The 18,905-nt window shown below is 42.8% G+C and overlaps 1 protein-coding gene across 4 annotated transcripts in view; it reads right to left on the reverse strand.

Moving 5' to 3' along the window:
• PPP1R13B (protein phosphatase 1 regulatory subunit 13B) overlaps positions 1 to 18,905 on the reverse strand; it is an 83,240-nt gene that overhangs the window by 41,207 nt on the left and 23,128 nt on the right. For 3 of the 4 annotated variants that reach the window (XM_027521923.1, XM_027521926.1, XM_027521924.1), the window contains exon 2: positions 117 to 264. In XM_027521923.1, coding sequence (XP_027377724.1) covers positions 117 to 264 — 148 coding nt within the window. Of the gene's footprint in view, positions 1 to 116; positions 265 to 18,905 lie in introns of those variants that run through there. The other variant, XM_027521927.1, reaches the window with a different exon arrangement.

Raw genomic sequence — 18,905 nt, forward strand, 5'->3', positions numbered from 1 at the left:
TTTTAATTTCTCAATTCCTTATTACCTCAGGTAACAAAGAACCAGGAACAAAATTCTGCATTCAACAAACATCGGATTTCATGTACTTGGTCACTGTTATAGAGCCTAATACATACCATTTCCCCTCCACACTTCAGCTAAATGGCAACTGCCTTCTCCAGGTTCTTTGCAGAATTCTACAACATCACGACATGTTGTTTCTGGTGTTATAGGAACTTCTGTTAAAATCTGTTCATTGTTGCTCAAGAACACGGTTAATATCATCTGTAAGAAAAAAGATTAAATTAAAGCTACAACTTAAGAGTCATTAAGCAATAAAAAGATTAACTTGCAAATTAAAAGTGATTTCCCCACCTTCCTACCACCACTCCATCCAGCCAAAATGCTTACAGGACAGGTTAGGCTCACTCTAAAGTTCATGTTGAAAAGTTAAAATGTAAGACAAGTCGGGAAAATGCCCGAAGAGGAGTGTTAGAAGGGAAGTAGCACTGCAGGGCCGGGGGAGCCCGGGAGGCTGCCGTCTCTGGGGTCACAGAGTCGGACACGACTGGAGCGACCTGGCGGCGGCAGCAGCACTACTGGATGTCATAAAGCCTCGATACGGTAAGGCTCCAGAACACGAAGGGCCAGACCAGCGGACAGACCATGAAGTCCAGAAACAGAAAATGGCAAATGATGAAGGAGGCGCCTCAAAACCGACGAGGGACAAGCTATTCAGTGAATGATGCCTGAATAATTAACACACCCCACTGGAAAAAATGGGTTTATACTGCATATTATACACAAGCGGTAAGTTCCTAATTAAATATTTTAAAATAAATCACAGAATTATAAAAATTCTAAAATAAAACTGGGTAAATTTTTTTGTAACCTTGGAGTACAGAGCCCTTTCTAACTATGATTAAAAAACCATTATAAGATATATTCAAGTAATTAAATACAAGGATCTTTTACAAAGCAAAAAAGACAAACTGGGGGAAATATTTGCAACTAACATTACATATGAAAAGTCAGTCTCAACACTAAAGTGAAAGTGACAGTCGCTCAGGCGAGTCCGATTCTGCGACCCCGTGGACTATACCGTCCACAGGACTCTCCAGCCCAGGATACTGGAGTGAGTAGCCCTTCCCTTCTCTGGGGATCTTCCCAACCCAGGGATCAAACCCAGGTATCCCACATTGCAGGTGGATTCTTTACCAGTTGGGCCACAAGGGAAGCCCTCAAGATCTAAAGGGCTCCTAAAAATTGGTACTAGAAAGACCAAAAATCCAACTTATTTTTTTAAATTGAAGAAATAATATATCACAGTAAAAAAATGAAAATGGTTCTTAAATGAAAGCACATTATAATTTCAAAAAATAAAAACTGTCCAGTATTATTTTTTTTAATCTTAAAAAAAAAAAAAAAAAAAAAAAACACACCAAAAACCTATCACTTTGACCTAAGAACTCAACAGATCCTGTGAGAAGGATTTTTAAAAACATTACTCCTAAAGTAAAATTTAAACCAAAGATTTTCTTTAATCAGACAATATCATAGAATATTTGTTTAATCTTTGATCAAAGTCAGAAACAAAATCTGTATTTGTCCCCAAATTCCCTTCTCAAAATCTCAGCTGTCAACTGAGTATCTTAGTATAGTTTATTGGTACAATATTTTTTTCTTAGAAGTGCCCTACATTCCCAACTTTTGAGATTTAAACATCTTTATACTGGTGGCCAGGTTTTATTTGACCAAAACCAGTCACAGTTACGAACTGCTCTCTGGGCCCCGTCTCCTCTCACCCCACCTGCCCCATGGCTGCCACCGGTTCCCTCTCTAAACGTGAACCAAGTGAAGTCACTTCCTGGCTTAAAACATTCAGGGGCCTCGTACCACCCAACAGCCACCCTTCCCCAAACATGTTTTCTGGTTTATAAACAGGAAACCGGGCTCTTTACGGAGCACTCAGAGGCGAGCATTGCCATGTTCATGTGGATCTCTAACTTTTCTCCCCCAGGGACTCTCACAGGGCCTGGATCGCCACGGAACACCCTTTGAGAGAGCCTGGACAGCAGGACAAGCTGCAGGCCCTGACCAAGGGGAACACTCCTCACCACCTCCCTGGCCTGCCAGGACTCGTGCCTTCCTGCGCTCAACCTCGCTGCCCCTCCCCAGCTCTCTCAGGCCACCGGCCCTCTGCCCCAGGGCCCCTCCTGTTTGCCTATAAACTCCTGTTCACCCTTCAAAACTCAGTTCAGATGCTACCGCCTTTGCAAAACCTCCTTTCACCACCTTCTCTCACCAGGGAGGCCACATGTTCCTTCCTCTGTGATCCAGTGACCCTTCACACACATCTTTATTACATCACAGCGCCAGCCTGTTTACCTGCCTCACCAGGCTCCAGGCAATTCACTTTTGAATCTTTCATTCCACTTCCTGATCAGTATCTGATGCCTGCAAGGCTCCCTGAAATCTGGTCGACTCCACGAACGACACCAAAATGTAAAGTCTCCACCACGCCACAGAACTGGAGGAACACTACACATGCTCTAGGTGAGACACAGCCGATCCGTTCAGTAAACAAGCATTTTCATTCAGTTCTTCTGGAAATTATAAACACAGTTCTATTTTACAAGAAATAAAACAGTTCTTTCTGCTCACTGATCCAGACAAATTTTTAAATGTCGGGGGTCTTTTAAACACATAACTGGCTTGGAATCTAAATAATTTGGAATAAAACAGGTAAATCCTGGATCTAGTACAAACAAGTCCAGAACTTGAAGGGCCTTAATGCTATACCAGTTTCACCAGAACAATCAGAATAGATTTTTACTTTTATTTACACTTTTATTTTACAGTTCTAATGGTAATTCTGGAGTAGGAAATGGCAAACCACTGGAATATTCTTGCCTGGGAAATCCCATGGACAGAGGACTCTGGTGGGCTACAGTCCACAGGGTCACAGAGCTGGACACAACTGGGCATGAACCCACACATGGTAAATATTTTCCCATGTGATTTCACAGTCTATGCTTTTTAAGATCTAACAATAGGTTTTCCCAAACCACAGTTTATAAATCAAACTTTCAAGGCAGCGAAAATTTTTTTAAAAATTATCTTCTCTTTAAGTGCTGTAACTACAACTCACTGATGACCAGCAGAGGGTCCTGCTCCTCTCGGTTCTTCAGCCCTTTCAGCTTCCTCCTGCACCCCCACACCCACTACAGGGTCCATGGCTTGTTCTCCATACTCTGAGCTAATGAAGGTTTACATAACCACGTGCTGCGGGAAGCCGGGCCTCTGGCCAGAACTAGGCTCGCATGCTCACACCCACCACGGGCACACAGTGGCATCCATAAAGGCACGGACTGTGCTTCTCTGCTCAGAAAGGTTTCTTTAGGAACTTGTTGTCAGAATGAATGACAGTGTGACACTCTGGGGATACTTTCTGAATTACCAAGAGTTGTGAGTAAGTTCAACGTGATGGAAGAAGCAGAGGAGAAGCAGAATGGCAGAGTTGTGAGTCTGAACGTTAATTCTTAAAAGTTAAGAACTCCCAGATAACTGATCCAAAAGTCACTACACATTATTTCAGTTTTTAATTCTATTTTAAAGTCTTTACTAAACCCTATCTTTCCTAATCTTAGCAAAATCTCTAATTTCTCTAATCTCTACTACTCAGTCAAAGCTAATTTTATTACAATCATGAGATTTAAAAGCTTTTGAGATAAATTAAGCTGGCATTGACCTGGATGGTACATACTTCCTAAAGCATCTTCTAAAATTAGAGCTGAAAAGGCATGGGGCTGCTACCATTATTACAGTAAGGTTTCCCCAGATTAAAAGAAATGGAAGGATCTTCAACACAAGTAACATGTGCATTCACGCCAGATGCATTTTTTAAAGCATCTTTGAAATCACAATACACCTTACAATTGACAGCATGTCACAATCTAAGGGGTAGTGCTGTGCTTTTCTTTAATAGTATGCATAGAGATGAAACCCAATAGAGTTAAGGGTTAAGAAGACAAAGGAAAAAAAAAGAATTACTGTTCATTCCTCCTCAAAGATTACTATATTGAAAATAAAAGATCTGGTCAACCACGGTTAGACACACGCAGACTTGCACCGTGTGCTGCAACACGCAGAGCGCACGACGGCAGACGCCTCACACGCCTTCTCACACCGCCCCCTCTGCCCAGACAAGCCAGGCTGCCAGGCCCTGCCGGCCCTGCCCCACCTTCCCCATCATCCGCAGTCATCCACCTCCTCTGGGGAGCACTTCCTGCCACACTGCCTCCCCATCCTGACCTGGTGAGAGTCAGAGCCTCCTCTTTTGCTCTCCTATAACAGACCGTGGCTATTTCTGGCACAACATTCTCGCACTAAATTATCAATGGTTTTCATGATTATATCCTCTACTGAAACAGTGTTTGTGACTCACAGGGGTGAGCTGTGACCCCCATTACCTGCTCTTAAAATTATCTAAGTGTGTCCCAAGTTGTACATATTTTCACTTTTAAAAGTTGTTAAAAACCCCAAAAAGCCGCAGGCCGCGGCGGGCAGCACTTGTGTTCTCTAACTCAGTGCCGGAGTGGACCACATTGGTAAGCGGTGCTCGGTAAGTGAAAGACCGAGGCAGCCTAGCAGGCAGCCACCAGCATAACCGAATCGAATCCCTCAAGAGGGCACTTCTCCTCACTCTCAAGGTCATCTGAGCCCCATAAAGCAAGTCGCCAGGATCAACCACTGATGTAAGGAACCGCCTGGGTGGAGCCTGTAAGGCCTTCGTGCGCCTGACCGGCCCGTCTGAAGCAGCCTCCCCATCTGCAGCCTCTCACCACTTTGTTTTCTTCGCGTTCACCACCACCTTACACACCTGTGTAAGCCGTGTATTTATTTGTTTCTCCTCTGTCCTTCCACTAGAACTTAAGCTCCTGAGGAGCAGGGATTTAGCTAGTTCACTGCTGTGTCACTACCGCCTGGAGTGGAGCCTGGCACATAGTGGGCACTCAATCAACTCCCCCAAGTACATAAAATAATTATTTTTAAAGTAGGTTGTGTCACAAAGGGTAGGTGTCTGCCTTCTTACACTATCTTCAAGGTCTCAAATAGGAAAAAAAGATCAATATTATACCCCTCTAGTCGCTGAGTTACTCCACATTAGAAGGAAAAGAATCTTTTAAAAATGCTAGTGTAAAAGTCAGAAGCCTGTACACACATATGTGATATTTGGCAGATTCCACTCAAACCTAGACATCACAGACATCCCTCGGTAAAGCCTTCCTGCTTTCCATAAGGTGGCACTGAAGGGTGCCAGGGGGTGAGTTCCACCTCTACCCCCACACATACACTCCTGCAAATTTTGGGGAAAAGAATTAACTCCAAAGAAGAACGAATAGTTTTGTAAGATCATATTAAGTTCAATTTCCATGACTAAAACGTATTATTTTGGCAAAGAACTAGAACTAGCCTTTCAAGGATAATGAAAAAGTTTTTCTAAATAAGGGAGAAACATTTAACACTCTTGAGAGGACAGATACATTTAAATATTTGAGTTGCATCTACTCATAAGAAGAAACTAATACAGTTAAGTGACCTTTAAATTAGATCCTCAAAAACCATATCATTTATGTTTAGTTCAGGTCACTGTTTTTATTCACTTTAATAATTTATTGTTTTAAAAATATATATTCCATCATATGAAAACTTCCTCTCAATAGCTTGAACTGGTGAGATCTGGTTATACACTATTCCTGGGAATACAAAATATACATCTCAGCTTCCCTTCACCTAACTTATTTAGTCCCTCCAGTATTTAAAAGCATATGCATTTTGGGGGAACCTGTCTAGAACCTTATAGAAATGCAAAACTCACGAACCTTCTCATAAAAACTAGGTATGCCATAAGTCCATAGCATGTGTGGAGGTGAAGCAGCTGAGCAAATTTAATCTAGTCTCCAAAACTTAAAGAATCTCTGAATAGGAAAAGGGCAGTATCAACTCTTGACACCCCTACTCATCAATGTTGGGAATCACTGCCCAGAATGTCCGCTGCTTTACTGACTCTGTTCATGTGAACATTATGGAAACAGAACAAATACTAATTTTCAACCACAGGTTGTGACCTACTAACATGCTGTATAATCAGTTAGTGCCCTCGGGGCCAGTTTTGTTTTTAATGGAACAGAACAATATAAAACAGTATTATAATACACTGCAAATCAACTATACTTCAGTATAAAATAAAAACTAAAAAAAAAAAAACCCAAACACACACACACACAAATTATTAAGAAAATGAAAAGACCAGCCTGGGAGAAAATATTATAAAACACATAACTGATAAAGAACTTGTATCCTAAATATACACAACTGAAAACTCAGTAATAAGAAAACAAAGAACCCAATCAAAAAGTGGATAAAAGATCTACGCACCTCATCAAAGAAAGCACCACCCACCTAAGAGAATGTCCAAAATCCAGAACACTGGCGATCCGAAATGGCGGTGAAGCAGCGGAGCACAGGAAGGTGCCGGTGGAAGTGCGAAGCGGCACAGCCATTCTGGAAGACAGCCTCAGTTTCTTCCAAAACGCACTCTTACCGTGTGATCTAACAATTAAAGATTCTTGGTACTGATCCAAACGAGTTGAAAACTTATATCTAGACAAAAACCTACACATGAATGTTTATAGTAGCTTTATTCATAACTGTCAGAGCTTGGAAGTCACCAAGATATCCTTCAGTAGGTGAATGAATGGATAAACTGTGGCGCATCCAGACAAAGGACACCAAGCGGTGATAAAAACAGCTACCAAGTCACAAAAGACACAGCAAACAAACACACATGGCCAAGTGCAAGAAAGCAGTCTGAAAGGCCACATACTGTATGACGCCGATTAAACGATATTCTGAAAAATAAAAATCTGTGGAGATGGTAAAAAAAAAAAAAATCAGTGGTTGCCAGGAGTTGAGGGCGGAAGGAAGGATGAGTAAATGAAGCACTAAGAATTTTTGAGGGCAGTGAAACTACTCAGTATGATACTATATTGGAAGATAAAAGACACTCGACATTTGTCAAAACCCACAGAACTGTACAACAGACACAGTGAACCCTCATGGAAACTATGGTCTTTAGTTAATGGATGAACATTAGTCTAGGCACTGCCATCTGCACTTCACACATTCTCAATTCTCACACCAACTCTATGAGACAAATACCACCTTCATTTTACAGATTAGGGAAAGGAAACTTGGAGAGGTTAAATAACTTGTCCAAGGTCACCGAGCTAATGAATGCCAGACCAGGATTTAACCCTGATCTGACTAACTTCAAAGCTACAGTCTGAATCACTACTCTAAACCACTCCAAAAGAAAAAAGAAAAACAGAAAAATTTTAATAAATACCTTCGTACTTAGAATATACCTGCCATTACTAAATAACTTCTCAATTAACCAAGTGTCATCTAGTGTCTACAGTTGAAAGAATCTGAAATGCACAAGTGAATCATATAAGGGAACCAGAATAAAGAATCATGCATTTTCTTCTAACTGTTCAAATATAAAGATGATCTCCTAATAGATGTTCTAATTACATTTTACTGACCTTACAAAAGTTTAAATTAGGTGTATTAACAATTCTCAGAATAAGGCTTCCTTTTTCTATTTATTTCTTTGTAAAATTCAAGAAAATATATTCCTATATGAATTTTTGAAAAACACTGATCTAATCCTAGGTATATACCCTAGAGAAGTATGTCTACACAAAAACTTGCACAAAAAAATTAGAGCATAACTATACAGTCATAACAGCAAAAAAGTAACAGTCAAAACCAATGAATGGACAAACAAAGGTTGTACATGTTATACAATGGAATATGACTTGACCATAAAAAGGAGTGAGGAGAATGCTACATTCCTGAGATAATGGATAAACCTTAGAAACGCGATGCCAAGTGAAAGAAGCCAGATACAGAAGGCCACATGCTGTTACGACCGCACTTACACGCGATGTCCAGAGCAGGCAAACCCACACAGAAGCAGATTAGTGGCTGCCAGGGGTGGGAGGGAAGGAGGGAAGTGACTGCTAACGGGCACCGGGGTTCTTCTTGGGGTGATGAAAACGTTCTAAACTTAGCTAGTGGTGATGGTTACACAAACCTGTGGATATATTAAAAGCACTAAACTGCAGACTTCAAAGGCATGAATGTGACAGTATGTGAATTATATATCAATAAACTTATTTTTAACATATCTAGTTATACCAGTTATTCGACCTATTCAATCAGTAAAGTATTTTTCCCAATGGAAATAACTTTAAATAAATATTATATCATTTCTTTGTATTTATTTTTTTCTCTAGTAATAAAGATTTATAATTAGACAAATCCTATTTTTTCATGTCTGCTAATACCAAAAAGTCAAGTACTAATCCTTTTGCCAGCAGGAAATAAAACTCAAAACAGAAATAATTAGTAAAGCAATGTCTCTGAAGAGCACTTTAATATAATCATGTGTATAGACAATACATGACCACAGGAAAAACCATAGCCTTGACTAGACGAACCTTTGTTGGTAAAGTAATGTCTCTGCTTTTGAATATGCTATCTAGGTTGGTCATAACTTTCCTTCCAAGGAGTAAGCATCTTTTAATTTCATGGCTGCAGTCACCATCTGTAGTGATTCTGGAGCCCAGAAAAATAAAGTCTGACACTGTTTCCCCATCTATTTCCCATGAAGTGATGGGATGGGATGGCATGACTCATTGGAAAAGACTCTGATGCTGGGAGGGATTGGGGGCAGGAGGAGAAGGGGACGACAGAGGATGAGATGGCTGGATGGCATCACTGACTCGATGGACGTGAGTCTGAGTGAACTCCAGGAGTTGGTGATGGACAGGGAGGCCTGGCGTGCTGTGATTCATGGGGTCACAAAGAGTCGGACACGACTGAGCGACTGATCTGATCTGATAAGACAATACTATCTATCTGTACAAAATGAGAACACAATTTACACAGAAAAGTAAGTCCAATAGCCCCCTCCTATCTTTTTACAGATGACTCTATTTTGTCCTTCAGGTTTGAGCCAGCTCTTTAAAACCATGATTCTCCTCTGAATTTGCTTATGATGCTTTGAGTTACCATTCTCAAAATGTTTCTCCTCTTTAGAAAACTAAGCAAAACTCAAGTGTAGAAAACAGACGTCTCAGTGCCTGAAGATTATCTATGCCATTTACAAAGAAAAAAAATACTTCCAAAGCTGTCTCTTGGGCTTCATGGAATCTAAATGCAGGCACTGGTGACACGGAGCATGATAAGACGTCCTAATGAAACAAGACAGAGCACGGCCGGCACAGCAGAGTGACACGGCGGGTACGGTCTCACCTAATGAGGTGTGGGCCACGGAAGGGGAAGTCTGATGCTAGCACTGTTCAATAACAACTGTAAGCAGGATCTGGAAATCACCATAAAAGGAAAACCAAACATTAAGTTACTAATTTCCATGCATAAAGACTTGCCTAAGTTTTGTCATTAATGTAAAAAAATCAAGATCTCAGGGTTTTTAAATAAGTTTTCATAATAAATACCTGTCTATATCTTATACTTATGAAAAGTGCTTGTTGGAAGTAGGAGACACACAGAGCTAGTGTTTGTTAATTCTGCTAGTACTGACATATCTTAGGTGCTTAAAATGAGAACTGAAGTTTATAACAAGATACTTCAAAGGACTTTTACAATTTGTTGATAGTAAAAACGGCTATTGTTTCAGTGTTTCCTATGTTCACAGACAGGCTGTTTGCCCGCATCACATCACTGAACTCTGCCAACAGTCCACGGAACTAGGCACTGGGATGATCGCCACGGCAGACAGAGTAAAGGACTGCCCAAGGTCACATGACTAAGAAGTGCCAGAGTGTCTGACCCAAGTGTCTGACTCCAAAGCTTAAGTTTCTACTTGAGTTTAGGAACAAAGCGGTGAACACCTAAAACAAGAAAAAGCACAGAAGCATTCAAGCTCTTCTTCCCTGTGAAGCTGTAGGAGACAATCTCCATTCAAAAGTTATGAGATAGTAACAAACCATTGTGTTTATAACTGAAGAACTCAAATCCATGACACACAGGCTTCCTTGAAAAGCAAAACATCGTAAGTAAGAACACAGAAGAGAAAATCAGTAGAGACTCATTACAGAACCCAAAGGTGAACCTATTCCACAGCCTGGATGGCCTCTGGGCAAAAAATCTTATTGCAAAATTCAGACTTAAACTGAAGAAAATGGGGAAAACCACAAGGGCATTCAGGTGTGACCTAAATCAAATCCCTTATGATTGTACAGTAGAAGTGACTCAAGGGATTAGATCTGATAGAGCTCCTGAAGAACTATGGACGGAGGTTCGTAGCACTGTACAGGAGGTGGTGACCAAAACCATCTCCCAAAAAAGAAATGGAAAAAGGCAAAATGGCTGTCTGAGGAGTCCTTACAAATAGCTGAGCAAAGAGAAGCAAAAGGCAAAGGATAAAGGAAAGATATACCCATCTGAATGCAGAGTTCCAAAGAACAGCAAAGAGAGATAAGAGAGTTTTCCCAAATGATTAATGCAAAGAAATAGAGGAAAACAATAGAATGGAAAGGACCAGAGATCTCTTCAAGAAAAATCAGAGATACCAAAGGAACATTTCATGCAAAGATGGGCACAATAAAGGACATAAACAGTAAGGACCTAATAGAAGCAGAAGAGATTAAGAAGAGGTGGTAAGATTACACAGAAAGACTGTACGAAAAAGGTCCTAGTGACCCGGGTAACCATGATGATATGGTCACTCACCTAGAGCCAGACATCCGGGAATGTCAAGTCAAGCGGGCCTTAGGAAGCATTATTACAAACAAAGCGAGTGGACGTGATGGAATTCCAGCTGAGCTATTTCAAATCCTAAAAGACGATGCTGTGAAAGTGCTGCACTCAACATGCCAGCAAATTTGGAAAACTCAGCAGTGGCCACAGGACTGGAAAAGATCAGTTTTCATTCCAAACCCAAAGAAAGGCAATGCCAAAGAATGTTCAAACTACCACACAACTGCACTCATCTCACACATGAGCAAAGTAATGCTCAAAATTCTCCAAGCGAGGCTTCAACAGTACATGAACCGTGAACTTCCAAATGTTCAAGCTGGATTTAGAAAGGCAGAGGAACCAGAGATCAAATTGTCAACATCTGCTAGATCGTTGAAAAAGCAAGAGAGTTCCAGAAGAACATCTATTTCTGCTTCATTGACTATGCTAAAGCCTTTGACTCTGTGGATCACAACAAACTGTGGAAAATTCTTAAAAGAGATGGGAGTATCAGACCACCTTACCTGCCTCCTAAGAAACATGTATAGAGGTCAAGAAGCAACAGGTAGAACCTTGTATGGAACAACAGACTGGCTCAGGATTGAGAAAGGAGTATGACAAGACTGTTTATTGTCACCCTGTTTATTTACCTTATATGCAGAGCATATCATGAGAAATGCTGGGCTGGATGAGTTACAAGCTGCAATCAAGATTGCTGGGAGAAGTACCATCAACCTCAGATACGCAGATGACATCACTCTAATGGCAGAAAGTGAAGAGGAACTAAAGAACCTCTTCATGCAGGTGAAGGAGAGTGAAAAGGCCAGCTTCAAACTAAATGTTAAAAAAACTAAGATCATGACACATAGCCCCATAACTTCATGGCAAATAGAAGGGGACAAGGTGGAAGCAGTGACAGATTTTCTCTTCTTGGGCTCTAAAATCACTGTGGATAGTGGGATGGTGACTGCAGCCATGAAATTGAAAAGACAATTGCTTCTTGGCAGGAAAGCTGTGACAAACCTAGACAGTGTGCTAAAAAGCAAAGACATCACTTTGCTGACAAAGGTCCGTATAGTGAAGGCCATGGTCTTTCCAGTAGTCATGTATGGTTCTCAGAGCTGGATCATAAAGAAGGCACAGTGCCAAAGAGTTGATGCTTTTGAACTGCGGTGCTAGAGGAACTCTTCAGAGTCCCTTGGGCAGCAAGATCAAACTAGTCAATCTTAAAGGAAATCAACTCTGAATACCCATTGGAAGCACCGATGCTGAAGCTCCAACACTTAGGCCACCTGCTATGAAGAGCCGACTTGCTGAAAAAGACCCTGATGCTGAGAAAGATTGAAGGCAGGAGGAGAGGATGACATCAGATGAGATGGCTGGATGGCATCACTGTGCAATGGACACGAACCTGGGCAAACTCCAGGAGATGGCAGGAGGGAGACAGGGAGGCCTGGCGTGCTGCAGTCCATGAGGTCAAGAAGAGTCGGACACGACTTGGCAACTAAACGACAGTGAGAAGGTCTTGTAGGTCTTCACAGAACCATTCAACGTCAGCTCCTTCAGCATTAGAGGCTGGGGCACAGGCTTGCATCACTGTGACACTGAACGGTCTGCCTTGGAAACAAACTGAGATCATTCTGTCATTTTTGAGACTGTACCCAAGTACTGCATTTCGGACTCTTGTTGACTATGAGGTCTACTCCATTCTTTGTAAGGGATTCTTGTCCACAGTAGTAGACACAAAGGTCATCTGAATTAAGTTTGCCCATTGCTGTCCATTTTAGTTCAGATTCCTAGAATGTCGATGTTCACTCTTGCCATCTCCTGTTTGACCACTTCCAATTTACCTTGATTCATGGACCTAACACTCCAGGTTCCTATGCAGTACTGTTCTTTACAGCTTCAGACTTTACTTTCACCACAAGACACATCCACAACTGGGCATCGTTTCTGCTTTGGCCCATTCTCTTCATTCCTTCTACAGCTCTTTCTCTGTTCTTCGCCAGCAGCACACTGGACACCTACCGACCTGGGGGCTCATCTTCCAGTTTCTTATCTTTTTGCCTTTTCATATCGTTCTGGTCCCATCACTTCATGGGATGGGAAACAATGGAAAATGTGATAGACTTTATTTTCTAGGCTCCAAAATCACTGAGGACAATGACTGCAACCATGAAATTAAAAGACCCTTACTCCTTGAAAGAAAAGCTATGACAAACCTAGACAGTGTATTAAAAAGCAGAGACATTTCTTTGCTGATAAAGGTAGGTATAGGCAAAACTATGGTCTTTCCAATAGTCATGTACAATGAGACCTGGACAATAAAAAAGGCTGAGCGCTGAAGAATTAATGCCTTCAAACTGTGGTGCTGAAGAAGATTCCTGAGAGTCCCTTGGACTGCAAGGAGATCAAACCAGTCAATCCTAAAGGAAATCAACTCTGAATATTTATTGGAAGGACCAATGCTGAAGCTCCAATATGTCAGCCACTGGACTCGAACAGCAGACTCATTGGAAAAGACCCCAATGCTGGGAAAAGATTGAAGGCAGGAGGAGAAAGGGAAGACAGAGGACGAGATGGCTGGATGGCATCACCGACTCAACAGACGTGAGTTTGAGCAAACTGGGAGATGGTGATGGACAGGGAAGCCTGGTGTGCTGCAGTCCATGGGGTCACAAAGAGTTAGACACAACTGAGCAACTTATCATCAACAATACTGTTCACGGGGTTCTCAAGGCAAGAATGCTGCAGGGCTTTGCCATTCCCTTCTCCAGTAGTGCCCGTTTTGTCAGAACTCTCCACCGTGACCCGTCTGTCTTGGGTGGCCCTGCGCCGCATGGCTCACAGTCTCTGAGCTCCGCATGGCTGTGGTCCGTGGGGTCATTTTGGCTGGTTTTCTGTGATTGTGGTTTGCTCTAGAGGCCATGGGGCTGCAGCCCTTGCTTCTTCTGTGTCCTCTGATGGGCAGAAAGCTTGTGCAAGCCTCCTGATGGAAGGGACTGGCTACAGGCAAAACCAGGTCTCGCTCTGGTGTACAGGGCCATGCTCATGCTTTCACGCATGTGTGCTAAACTGCGTTAGTCCTGTCTGACTCTTTGCGACCCTATGGACTGTAGCACCAGGTTCTTCTGTCCATGGGATTCTCCAGACAAGAATACTGGAGTGGGCTGCCATTTCCTTCTAGGGGACTGAACCTGAGTCTCTCGTCTCTTGCACTGGCAGGCGGGTTCTCTACCACTAGAGGGCCATGCTCAGTACATCTTCAATCCAACTTCCTGCTGATGGGCGGGGGCTGGGACCCCTCCCTGTAGTTGGGCCCAAGGTGGCCCTGTCCTGCAGTCTGCAGTCCCATGGTAGCATTCCAGGCTCCATGGAAGGGCTAACGGCGACCTCCTCAAACAGGACTTACTCCAACATGCTGCGCCCCCCAGGGCTGCTGCTGCCAGCGCTCTGGCCACAGGGCAGGCCACCGGCGACCCACGCCTCCCCGGGAGAGTCCCAAACACGCACGGACAAGTGTGGCGCAGCCTCTTACGGGTCCCGGCTCCTCTCCCTTGGGTTCTGGTGTGCACAGGGTTTTGTTTGTGCCCTCCAAGAGCCTCTTTCCCCTAAGCCCACGTAGCCAAATTCTGCTACTCCATACACTGCTACAAAACGGTTTTCTTCCCTCTCTGCTAGCAAAAAATAGTTACTATTGTTGGCTCAGTACTCAGTGTCTCACAAGAATCCATATTTTAACACAAAAATAAAATAATGTGTCCCCTAAGGTAATATTCACGCCAGTCCTATTAAATGCATACATTTTAAGCTGTGAATCTGAGAGGACGGTACACAGGTGCCCCATTTTCTTTTCAGTAGTCACTAAAACTGTTTGGGGAAAAAGATAAAAAATGTTTTTTGGTAGTCTGAATTAGCATAAGTGACCATTTGGTTCTTAATCCATTTGTAAAGGCATTCAATGCAATTAAGAGAGAGATACTGAGAATTTAAAATTTAAGCTATCAGAAAGATCAGTCATCAGATCCTGGAGCCAAAAAGCAGCCTTATCTATGATAACCACCCCTCTTTCCCCATTTACAGATGAGGAAGCAGAAACCCAGAGAAGGAAATAATTTGTCAAGACTAATAAATCTTATGAGTAACAAAACCAAGACTGAAATTAGGTCTCTTGATTCTGAGCCAGACAGGCTTCCTCTCCCTCAGCAGTTTATTTAGTTACACTGTTGACTTAATATTAAACCAGAAGGTCTGTGAACTGTCCAGCAAGAAGTCTGACATACAATATTCTCTCAAATCTAATTTCCTCCCCTTTTTATTTAAATACCTGACAACAGCTTTGGGCGCTGTGAAAACCAGAAAAACCCCAGAACTTTAAAAATTACAGAAATGAACTGAAATTAATTACAAAAGAGAATCATGAAACAAAACTGACACAGGAACACATTACCACATGCAAATGATAAAGGGCAGCTGATCACTAATCAGCCCGGTAATGAAATCTGAAAATGACTCCACGACCATCAACAGGGTCCTGAAAGAGAAAACTTGGTGACCCTATTCAGTTCAGTTCAGTTCAGCCGCTCAGTTGTGTCCCACTCTTCGAGTCCCCATGAATCGCAGCACGCCAGGCCTCCCTGTCCATCACCAACTCCCGGAGTTCACTCAGACTCACGTCCATCGAGTCAGTGATGCCATCCAGCCATCTCATCCTCTGTCATCCCCTTCTCCTCCTGCCCCCAATCCTTCCCAGCATCAGAGTCTTTTCCAATGAGTCAACTCTTTGCATGAGGTGGTCAAAGTACTGGAGTTTCAGCTTTAGCATCATTCCTTCCAAAGAACATCCAGGACTGATCTCCTTCAGAATGGACTGGTTGGATCTCCTTGCAGTCCAAGGGACTCTCAAGAGTCCTCCAACACCACAGTTTAAAAGCATCAATTCTTCGGCGCTCAGCCTTCTTCACAGTCCAACTCTCACATCCATACATGACCACCAGAAAAACCATGACCCTATTAGTTAAAAATAATTAAGTACAAGGAATTCAACTGGAATACAACTGAGGTGACCATATAATTAAACACTTGGCCACTCTGAGTGAAAATAAAGGAGCTAATAAAACAAAGTGCCAGGACAACAAGCAACAACCCAAGACATTCTCTTGTACACCTGGATGTATGGGCATCAGTATAAATTGCACCTAGGGAACTACACTGTTTCATCGGCAACAAAACCCTCTGAAGGGAAGAGTTCCACAAAGCAGCAAGTATTTAAAAAATCAGGACTAAAGAGAAAACAAAAACTACAGAAACAGATATATATATATATATATATATATATATTTTAGTGAAGATTCATTGCAACTATCTACTTCACCAGCAGATAAAAAGTAAGCCTTATAAGATGACTCATCAATCCTACCTCAAAAAAATTGGTATCCACCCTCACCCAACAGAAAGAAGGAAAAGAACCATTTATGCCATGTCAGTGAGAGCCGCAGGAGCTTCATCCCCATTCTACGGGAGGAGAAGCAGCGTCCAGAGAGGATTATATTGCTCAAGGTCAGAATCTAAACCCAGGGATGACATCGAAAGCCACAAGGCCCTTGAGGCTCCCAGGTCTCTTTCAGGGTAACGATCACAGCGTGGCAGGCCACCTTTCTCCTTCCTTTCAAGATGAGACAGGCACTGTTCTTATCCTCAAAAAAGAGAAAAAGGCATGGAGAGGGCTTCACGTGGGCTTAGCACACTTGACCCCTCTGAGGGTCCTCCTCTTTCAGGACAACAAGGACCCTCCTCCCCAGATCTGGGCCCCAGGGGACAATCAAGGACCCCCCCCACATGCAACCAAGATCCTACAATCAAGGAATCAACTAATCTTGGAAATTCAAACCACAGAACCTAGCTTCAACCTTCACGGGTTCTCTGTCCTCCTCCTTGGCTGCTACGTCCAGCAACCGTGGTGCCGACATCTGTTACTGACCGACACTCACCATGTGCTAGACTCACCTGAGCTTTCTCCAGCATAATACCGTTCAGTCCCGCCACATATCCTGGGGAAGAGGTTTTTCTTTTTGCTATTATTCTTATTCTTTAATTAACACAAATTAACACACACGTAATCTTCTTTAATCTAACAACAGATGTAATAAAAAGACGGTTCCCCCAAAGACTCACACCTTTAAACAGCTGGTATATACCCTTGCGGCTCAGACAGTAAAGGGCCTGCCTGCAGTGCGGGAGACCCAGGTTCGATTCCTGGGTCGGGAAGATCCCCTGGAGAAGGAAATGGCAACCCACTCCAGTATTCTTGCCTGGAAAATCGCACGGACAGAGAAGCCTGGTTGGCTACTGTCCATGGGGTCGCAAAGAGTCGGACACGACTGAGCAACTTCACTTCACTTCACTTCATATACCCTTGCAGACCTTTCTCTTCACGACAAAACTCTTCTCTTCTTTTTCCCAGTGAGACCACATTAAATAGAAAACCAGTTTTCCAGCCAACAATTCATTTGAGGCATTTTTCCACAAGAATTTACACAGTTCTGCCTCTTTTTTAAAAAGACTATATATTACTTCTCCCTATGGCCACAGCAGAACTGACTGAGGGAGAGGCACTGTTACTTTCAGATGAGCAGATAAGGCTCTGACAGGTATGTGACTTAAGGTCACACAGTAAGAGGCAGGGAAAGGGCTAGACCCAGGCCTACCTGATTCCAGAGCCTGTGTTCGCAAACACTGGGTCCCACACGACACCTGTTTTGAATGTTTCTGTCAAGTAGACTACAACCCCTTTCAAGACGGTGAATTAGTGTCTTTCAGTCTCCAATGCCCAGCGCTGCACTGGCATATAATCAGTTAGTACACACTTGTATAAACGGCTGCTGCACATCGGTTTTCTGTGCCACGTTTCCCAACCCTCCCATGCCATTCTTACCTTTCACAGGGCCCTGGCGCATCACGGAGGCACGAACGTACCTGCTGCAAGTGCAGCTCTCCCGCCCCGAAGAGAGCTGCCTCCTGCTCTCGGCTGGGCCACTTGGCCCCTCTCCGTCTCAGAATTCAGATGCAACGCAAGCTCAGAGCCCACCTGCTTCTCGAGGAACTTCCCTGAGAGGGCTTCCCACGCAGACCCCTCTGTTCAACTACCACAACACCGCAAGAAGCTGGCACTAGAAAGGCACTTAGCAGTTATTCATCCTGGACCCCTCCTCACTTCATAGTAATGGAGAGAGTAATCCACAGTTTTATGACAAACTAGTAAGGCTTCAACCTACAAGAAGTTGAAAATTTCAAAAGGAAAGGAAAGGCATTAAAGGAGAGTTTGCTACGTACCACTCAGGGAGGGAGAGGGCAAGATAAGAAGGCAGTGAAATTTAATACAAAAATCTAAATGTGTATTGGAGCCTCCAAAACATTACTCCTCCTAAGTTTACAGTCCTGACTCTTCAGTAGTGCAGACCTTGGCGACCTCTACTATCAGAGTTTCTCTGAATATTAGCCAACACCTCACTGACTGCTGCATCACTAACCATAAAGCTGCAGATTAAGAGGCTTTAATGACAGTTTTGCATAACAAAAAGCTGGCAAAACAAACACAAAAGATAACTTTCCATTAAATTTAGTCATGGAACTCAGCTATTTGACTTGACTACTGAAAGCATAAGTAGCTGCTATCACTAATATAAAAACAGCCCACCTTTCCTCTCAGTTTGAGCATTCTTTGGCATTGTCTTTCTTTGGGAATGCCAAAGAATGCTCAAACCACCACACAACTGCACTCATCTCACACGCTAGTAAAGTAATGCTCAAAATTCTCCAAGCCAGGCTTCAGCAATACGTGAACCGTGAACTTCCAGATGTTCAAGCTGGTTTTAGAAAAGGCAGAGGAACAAGAGATCAAATTGCCAACATCCGCTGGATCATCGAAAAAGCAAGAGAGTTCCAGAAAAACATCTATTTCTGCTTTATTGACTATGCCAAAGCCTTTGACTGTGTGGATCACAATAAACTGTGGAAAATTCTGAAAGAGACAGGAATACCAGACCACCTGACCTGCCTCTTGAGAAACCTGTATGCAGGTTAGGAAGCAACAG

Source organism: Bos indicus x Bos taurus, chromosome 21, assembly GCF_003369695.1.
Source record: "Bos indicus x Bos taurus breed Angus x Brahman F1 hybrid chromosome 21, Bos_hybrid_MaternalHap_v2.0, whole genome shotgun sequence".
Classification (NCBI taxonomy): domain Eukaryota; kingdom Metazoa; phylum Chordata; class Mammalia; order Artiodactyla; family Bovidae; genus Bos; species Bos indicus x Bos taurus.